Below are 9,108 nucleotides of genomic sequence, written 5' to 3'. Positions count from 1 at the left end.
AGCCAGCGGGGAAAGTGCTGTCAAGTATCAGACATGAACCTTGCTTTCTACACACATTATACATCAGCATCTTCCGCCGCCCATTGCTCAGGGAAAATCCCAAAAATACGGCCACCTCGGTGACGAAAGCCACCCGCTTGTCAGCCAGTACATACAGGTTACATTATATGCTTCAATTTATTAGATTTTAATTAATTTATTAAATGCATATTAATCGAAAAGACATCGTTACATGCATCTAATTGCTGTTTACGTCTTCTTTATGTAAAATTTTAAATGTGTCTTTATATTACTTTTTGCCCCCAATATTCTTTTTTTTATTTGCTGAAGGTTCTATGTGCTCCTGCGCACGCTCTCTCTCTCATCTCTCCTCTCTCTCTTCTCTCTCTCTCTTTCTCTTCTCTCTCGGGCTCGCTCTGTCCGCCGTCATCTATCTATTCTATTCTATCTATCTATCTATCTATTATCTATCACTATATATCTATTGATCTTATCTATATATCTATCTATTATCTATCTATCTACTATCCTATCTATCTATCTATCCTTATCTATCTATCTATCTATCTAATCTACTAATTCATTATCTACTATCAATATTCGATAATCTATACCTACTGAATCTATCTACTCTTATTCTATCTATCTATTCTATCTTATTCTATTCTATCTATCTATTCATCTCTACTATCTCATGAATTTCTTATTTTATTCTCTCTCATTTCTATCTCTTTCTTCTGCTTTCCCCATATCTCCTAATGAGGCCTAGTCTTCATACCTCCTCTACATGACCCATAAGGTGGATGGTTATCGCACTTGTAGTATCGCTGTCACCCGTCCTATTCTACACTCGGCCTTTCGGGATGGTGGGGTGTCGTGGGGATGGAAGGAGAAACAGGAAATTACTGGGGAGGCCTCAGCGTCCGGGTCCGGCAAGGTAACGAGGGCTGCGGTGCACAGTGCGTAGTCGGTCCACGGGCTGGTGCGGGTGGCCTGGCGGTTTGGGTGGTGCGAGTGGCGCGCGGCCGCCGCGTGGTGTTGTGTGGGTGTGCGTGCAGCGCGGTGTTGGGTGTTGTGCCCCGAGGACGCGTGCGGCGTGGTGTGCGTGGGCCGATGCGTACATCACATATTACCGCCTACGGCACGCTCTACCACACTGACACACCAAATATGTATATATATTATATTATTAGTAATTATGACTAGATACTTTAATTTTGTCAGGTGTGCAGGTAGGCGTGGTGCGGTAGTGCATTTGTGTATGCCCAGAGGAGCATTTGGACGGCATATCTACAGGAAATCTGTCAGGCGAATAATAGGGCGAAGAAACAGAAAGTGGTTAGCGGATAAAATTTTAAGACTTTTTTTGGTACGTAATAGATTTCGTATTTATTTAGGATTATAATCTTATCGAAAACCGCTCAAGTGCCTGTGGTGGCATTTCGTCTGGAAGGGGGGCGGGCCTGTCGCCCTGGATTAACCCCGTCTCTATGGATTTGCCCGGCAGTCGATGGCCTCTTCTAATAGATATAACAACGTTTGACAGGTAAACTGCGGATAACACCACCAAAACACGTGCACTGGGCCGAACAACAACGACAGGTGTGCGCGGCAATGACCAACGGGCACGCTGTACTCGAACTGTCACCGCGGCCTTCACCGTGACGTACACTCGCCTTTGGAATTTTGGAGACACGACGCCGCCGGAGGAGATCGGCCTAATCGAAACTTCTTGGGACGCTTCGCTTGCTGGCCACTGATAAGCTGACAAGGTCTGCTACTGCGTGCTATGTGCAGTGGTCTTTTATAACATTTTTGGCCCCACGCACCCCTATCAGACATTTTTTGGTCATACCAAACCCCCGAAACAAAAAAATTGAAAAAACAAGATTTATGGAAACATGTTGTCAATACTCAGTCAAAGGGGAATTCAGCTGAATTGCTATCGCAGCCATCCAGCACAATCAAAAAATACTTCGCGCCAGAATGCTTCTGGGCTGTGGGCAACCAAATTTCTGCATTTATTGCCCGACAGGCGGGTATTTTGGCCCAGACACCCGCTGGATAATTATATAGAATTAAATGGATTTTGTTTGATTTAGCTGACCCCTTTGATGACCACGGAAACCACCCCAACGACCCACATGGGGCCAGGTTAAAGAACCGCTGTGCTAGTGCGTCACCGAATCTATCCATCAAAAACATCGATACGGTATGAAAATGGAAGACGATTGCTTCTCTGCGTTGTTGATATATCCAACGCTGTCGTTTCGACTCGCGCGAAATCGATTTTTTTCAAATGTATAAAAACGCGTTTCTAAACGTTGTTAATAACGTTTAGACTGCCTACGAGTACGATTCATGATATCGGGCTAGAAATGGTGTAGTATTTGAGTGTTCGTGATGCAGACTTACAGTTTCACTCCTAACTTTATAACTTTATATGCGGCGCAAGGCCACGCGAACGGACGTCAAGACACAACCATAACCCACCGCCTAGCTTAGATAAGCAAAATTGAATTCTTGGGTGTTATGATTGGTGTAGAACCAGTTCTATACTTGTTTTTAGACGCTTAACAGTGTGATTCATGTCGATATAATGACCAGTTCTTTATCTAATGGGTATTATTACTAAAGAAACCCTAGCTGGATATCACAACTCCAGATTGGTGAGATGTACTGGTCAATCAATGTCTATTTAAATAGACCACTACAATAATGTAATTAATTTAGCTTAATACCAAAATTTAACAAGCTGGAATTAATTTGCTTTTGCCTAATTTCCGTCTTATTAATTCAGTAATGCACCGTCACTGTGAATATTTACAGTGGTTATAAGTTGTTTTATTAACACAAAAAATGCAAATTTGTGTCGGCTAGCAAAATAAAAGCCAGTTCGTCGCCAACAGCATTTCAGCTATAACTATAATTTCTCTTATTTTATTTCATTTTATAGCGATCTTGTTCTTATATTACGTTATAATTGTAACTGCTATAAGCAACATCAATCTTGAAACGATAGCAGACTACAGAAACTCAATTCCAATGGCAGTCACACAGGCAAGTGATGAAGCTCACCAGAGTCCTGAACACTGATAAAATACATACGCACTGCATGAAATAGATAACATCTGCATAAATAATAATCAAGAATAGAATAGATTTGGTAGGTTAAACGTGCCAAGGAAAGTAGTACATGGTAAAGGGTCTGCCCAAGCAATCTGGGGGATGAGTCAGACCAACATCATATATCTATAGAAACGAATAGCAAGACTTACTCGAAACATCAATCTAATGCAGTCAACCAGGCAAGTATGAAGCTCACCGAGGACGTCTCTAGAAACACTGCATAACATAATAGCCACTGGCAAAAACCTGCATAAATAATAACACCTCTAAATAATACAACGATATACAGATAGAAAGACTTTCGGTAGGTGTAAAGTTGCAGGAAAAGTAGTACATTGGTCAAGGGTTGGCAAGGAAATTGGCGGGGTTAGTTAGCACACGATCTATCTATACTACGCGAATAGCAAAAACCTGACAAGAAAATCTAATCTAAAGACTACATAAATGCAAGAGTCTGCCTGTAAACGAACTTTAGAAATACACTAACACACACGTAACAACAAACATAAACAAATCTATAACACAACATAATTTTACGCAGGAGAATTGACTGAATTCATGGTAAACTGCACTGTTTACAATATAATATATATAATTATAATATTATATATATAACAAAGTCAGAGTAATAACGAACATAAGTGCTGTCCAATATTTAATAACAATATAGTAAAAAAACCTGTGTATTGCCATCTGGTGATTTTCTCCTTTTCTCACGAAGAATATTGATGCAATGCTGCATGCTCAATCCAGGTTTATTGTCAATGCATTCCATCCACCTGTAATTAGGTTAATCATGTTAATAACGACAAACAAAAATTAGGACATATATACATATATATATTCTACACTAAAATGTTATAGCAGCCAATTACAATGCTTATAAATACAATGCATTTTGTCTAATGCAGTATATTCACATTCCAAAAACACTTTTTACATACTTTCTGAGAGTTCTAGGGTGTGGCAGCGGCAAATCCAATGTACCCCTTAAATACTCGTACGCCTTGGGAGATTGCAAGTGTAGTGTTATGGCAAAATCCCTTTGGTCGTGTGTGTATTGTTTGGCAGGTTTTTTAAATAATTCCCAAGGAATATCTGAAATAAAAATGCACTTTTCAGAAACAATTCATCTAACACATTACTAGATAATTATAGGACACCACTACCTACAGGATTAGCTTGTCTGTAAATAGTTTAAAAGTAAGATTAGACTCAATTTTAAAAGTTTGGTACCTCCAAAGGATTCCAGCTTTGATTTTAACTCCATATTTATTAGGTCTTTTGCATATAGCTCTGCCAACTGATTTTTACAAGTTTCTTTGCATCTCTTTTCTCGACGGGCAGTGTTTTTCAGCTTCTTTGCGATGGTATCTAGTTTATCCTCCATTTCATGCCACTTTCTTTTCCATTTTCGTGGAGAACATGAGTAAGCATGATCCTTAAAACAAAATATTTCATATATTACATTGTCCAAATACAATACAGTCACAATACTGTACATTATTATGTAATTTTTAAATGATAGTCAGGTAAATATATATATATAAGTGATGTCCCGATGATCGATTATAAGCGAAAGTCAGTCGTTGTGCAGCAAAAGACTAAGCGCTCGGCTCAATAAAATTGGCAAACATTGCTGAAATGACTCATAAACTCTGACAAATTGACAAATTTGTGTGTGATTTTTTTGGTTACTTTACAGCTTGGAGCAGATGAGACTCTGTTTGTGGCAAAATGTCTGTGACATCTGCCTTTGTTGAATTCTCGGTTGTTCTTCCTTTGCATGGTGTCTAAAATTATAGAATAAATATTCCTTAAACGTTATAACTCTACATATTGCATTTATTTCAATATTATCTCTTTATATAACGTAATTTAAGGAGACTGTATGCATGATTTAAAAGTTGGTATATCCACAATTAAGTTATAAATAATACAATAATATATAATAATAGTTAAAACTATAAAAAAACATATCTTTGGATGGTTACCTGAAGGTGTGGTAGTAAATTGAAGAGGGTTGGCACTGCACCATCTTTCAATCTTACAATTTGACCAGTTCGGTCAAAACAGACTGCTGCAAAATGATCACTGCACAGCACACAGTGTTTTCCCGGCTCTCTATCTCGCTGACAGTTTCTCACACAGGCTGCATACAGCTTGGGGAATTTGTCTTCACTTGGAAACCTAAAAAAAAGAAAGGGCAGTCATAAAACAGATATAGGAGCTCAATGGAAAATAACTTTCAACTATCAGTTCATGACATATACAACTATTACAAGATACAACCAAGATACAAGATGACATTGACAGATGCAGACAATTTCTCAATATTGACAAATGACAATATTTTAGTATATGCCTACTTGGACCTATATGCGGCTGCTTGTACCACAGGGACTTGGGGCGGGGAAAAAAGTGTTATATATATAAAGAGGGCTTCTCTTTATTTATATAACACTTTTTTTTTGCCTCAAGTCCCTGTGGCCTGTACTGGAGGTAGTGATGAAATGCCACCGAGTGCATAGATGAGCATATATACATTTAATATTGAAGTATGAAGAACATATTTCTTAACTGTCAAATAACAGGAACAACGTACACGGGACGTCAGGAGTGAGTGACAGTAGAGAAATAGGGCATGAACATATACTAAAATTACTATTACTATTAGTATTACTTGTTTTTAAATAGTCAGATTAGTTAAGTGTGCGACTTTACACACATTGAAACTAGCACTATAGCTAGCCTGTCCACAAATGGATATTTTTATATTTAGGCACTAGCTATGCCTACGGAGCCTGTTGTTGTCCAACTAGATACGATAACGTAGGCCTGCGGCTGCGCGAACACTGAGTTATCAAGTCGTATCTGAGTACGCGGTATGCCATTGCCTTGTCATTTGCCAGTGATTTGGTACCATTTTGACCTGGTTTGTGTAAAAACATGGCAAAAATTACTTTATGACTCATACGCGGTTAGTACTAATTACTTGTGAAACGATATTCCCTTGGATTTGCTTATGGCATTTCGGTAATTGGAACATAAGTAAGCGAAACACTGTGTACCTTGAGACGCCTTCATCTTTCCAATATGGCGGCGCGGCGGGCCGTTTATTATGGTTACCGTTATTATGGTTACCGGTTATTATGGTTACCGTTTATTACCGTTATTATTATTATAATATTGTGGCGGCGCGGCGGACCGTTTATATGCGACACCGCGCGCATATATTTGGTAATTAATTAAATTAATCGTGGTTAAGTAAACTCAAAATTCACAGAGATTATAGCTAAGATATGTGCCTATAATATCTAAAATTTTTAGAAATGTAACTCAATTGGTTCGCGAGATATCAGAGGAAGTACACTTTCCTAACGTCCGTTCGTCGGTCTATTGCCCTAGAAAACGCTGCGACAATCTGCGACAATCATCTTTCCAATATGGCGGCGTGGCGGACTGTTCAGTGCAATGCGCTCTCATTGGCTAGGGCCTATCTAGTTGTTATATGATATCTATGGGTACAACGATAAATTTTAACGCTATGATGTCATGATCGAATTACACAACTCCCTCCACCAGAATCGCCGATGACGACGACCTACCTGGAGGTATCGAGACAGCCACAGATGTACATGGTCGTGTAAAAACCTCAAGCGAATTTCCACGAAATAGTCACTATTTATCTGCCATATTTACAATTCATCAATCATACGTTGTTTACGAGCGATTACAAACCGAATAATACCGAATTCAATGGCGTCGCGAAAGCTAACACGCCACGGCGCACGCTACACGAGGGATGAGCACGCACGGGTTTTCCTACGCACGCACGCACACACGGGTTTTCTCACCGCATTTCAGGCAGACGCGTGCCTTAACAACCTTATGGATTCATACTTGAAATCAGGAGACTAATCGGACAACGTCTAAAATCAAATCAATTTAAAATCATACAGATCGCACTTATACAGTCTCTTTCAGACAGGAAAATGCAACATCAATGAAACTGATGTTACAAACGTTAGTGGTGTGGTTATATACATGTTGTTATGTTGAAACCGGTCAAATATCCAGACACCAGGGGTAACCGTTCTGATCTCCAGACACCTGGGTAACCGGTCTGATCTCCTGACACCAGGACACACGCTGGTCGCTTCCCCTAATTAATTACAACAGCAGCTGCACACCACGCCCACAAGCATTGCCGTAAAACTGATCTCTCTCAGGCCTGGTGCTTAAGTGGGATCCACACTCCGCAGGGATGCTGACTGTTATTTATACCATAGCAGGACTAAACAGCTTTGTATACAAACACTAACGAGAAAACACTGTATGCATAATGTTCTTACGCGCACCACGCAATACCAGATCTCTGCACCGATCCTCGCAACACCCTGCAACCCGGTAAATCTCATCCCAATTACATTAGAATGACAACAGCGCTTGGCGCACCTACAAACCATATTTTACAACTGCGTAAGTAATTAAGGTCCGGGTGTATGAAAGTGATTTCAAGCCATCTTGTGGCTGATTAAGAAATGACTATAATGATGGGGATATAGCGTAGCTCCGTTTTCACAGCTCATGAATGGATCTGGCAGATCATCCTGCTCGCTAGAGTCTGGTGTATCAGGTGGCATGTAAGTTGATAGTGATGCCTTGACCATGGTTGTCTCGTCGATCGGTACGCAGTTCCCATGCATCGAGACCTATAATAGATTTCGAGAAAAATGAGAGAATTTAGATTTATCCATATTACTTACCAATGTTTAACTGTATCACATGATACAACTTGCGATTAAAACAACCATGTAAAAATCATAATAAATTTACCTGCAAAGCACCGCAATGTGCAATGATCTTCTGGAACACAGAGGAGAAGATGCTGGCAGTTGGATTGTTATTCCAGCCTCCTGTTAAAAAGAGAAAGTATATATTAGCTTAGAAAAAAGCAAGTTTAACTTTGTTTTCAGATAATACTTGCATATATGTGACCAACTCAACTTTGCATTAAATAAGTATGGAATACTGTTTTCAGATATCGCTTTATTCATACCAGGACGACATCACAAATGATGGAGATCTGTAACGCGTAACATGATTAAACTGAAGCAGAGATCATGTGGTTAAACAAACTGAACTGGTACAGTCACAGTACGTTATTCTCTAGGCATAATTTACCTGCACGTCTGATGGCATTAAAGAATAACTCCAAGTGATCTTGGCTGCACTTGTATGTCAGGAAGTATCGTTGTTGCTTGAGGAGATCATGTGATAATCCACACACAGAGTTGATTAACATCACGAATCCTTTTACACACATTCCCCTGAAAATATAAATATCTTGATTAAGCACATTTAGCATGTTTATGAAAACATAATCAACGATGATTTCAATATCGTATATTCAATATCAAGTTCTTTTGAATTCTCAACATTGGATGAAATAGAAAAGAAATATTTGTAATATTTTAAAATCATCAAGTACTCGTAATGATTAATATTAAGAAGCGACTGGCGTGCTCCAAAATAGGACGTTTAATATGGGAGCATAGCATTAACAACTACACCCAATTTCAAACATGTGGGTCAAACGGTTCCTGAGTTATCGTTGACCGAAGCCAAATGTTGACGGACGGACGGACGGACGTACGACGACCCATGGCAATAGCTCAGCTTGACGATGTCAAGGTGAGCTAAAAATGGAATGCCACAACTTGAACAATAAACATAGAAACAACAAACATAGAACTTTGAACATGAGTAGAGATTAGTATTGGCCATTCAGCAATTTTTTAGTGCTACCTCTGTGTGGACACCAGAGGTGCATGGACCATCATTCAGGAGCGTCAAGCTCAGAAGATAACTCCTTGACTCAATCAAGAAGTTAGTCACATCCAACAGATTTTGTGGATTTATTGCGCTCTTGAATCCTCTGGCTTTAGGAGATCGACTGTTCAAGGTATCGAACAG

At 39.5% G+C, this 9,108-nt stretch overlaps 1 protein-coding gene across 1 annotated transcript; it reads right to left on the bottom strand.

Annotated features, from left to right (window-relative positions):
* Positions 1–4,828: 4,828 nt before the first annotated feature.
* On the bottom strand, positions 4,829–8,468 carry LOC106818507. The gene is made up of 5 exons (XM_014823203.1): positions 8,317–8,468; positions 7,969–8,048; positions 7,715–7,844; positions 5,277–5,319; positions 4,829–4,922 (listed from the first exon to the last, which is right to left on the bottom strand). Exons 1-5 carry the CDS (start codon positions 8,456–8,458, stop codon positions 4,829–4,831), a joined length of 489 nt encoding a protein of 162 aa, XP_014678689.1. The 5' UTR covers positions 8,459–8,468.
* Positions 8,469–9,108: the final 640 nt, after the last annotated feature.

Source organism: Priapulus caudatus, unplaced genomic scaffold, assembly GCF_000485595.1.
Source record: "Priapulus caudatus unplaced genomic scaffold, Priapulus_caudatus-5.0.1 Scaffold2290, whole genome shotgun sequence".
NCBI classification, from domain to species: domain Eukaryota; kingdom Metazoa; phylum Priapulida; class Priapulimorpha; order Priapulimorphida; family Priapulidae; genus Priapulus; species Priapulus caudatus.
This window is presented reverse-complemented; position numbering and strand designations above follow the sequence as displayed.

What these genes read in the sequence shown, in the direction of transcription:
- LOC106818507 (XM_014823203.1), bottom strand. Translation starts at nt 8,458, where the DNA reads ATGTGTGTAAAAGGATTCGTGATGTTAATCAACTCTGTGTGTGGATTA. An exon ending in TAATGCCATCAGACGTGCAG is followed by an intron (nt 8,049 to 8,316) that starts GTAAATTATGCC and finishes TCTTTTTAACAG; the next exon opens with GAGGCTGGAATAACAATCCA. An exon ending in CACATTGCGGTGCTTTGCAG is followed by an intron (nt 7,845 to 7,968) that starts GTAAATTTATTA and finishes AATCTATTATAG; the next exon opens with GTCTCGATGCATGGGAACTG.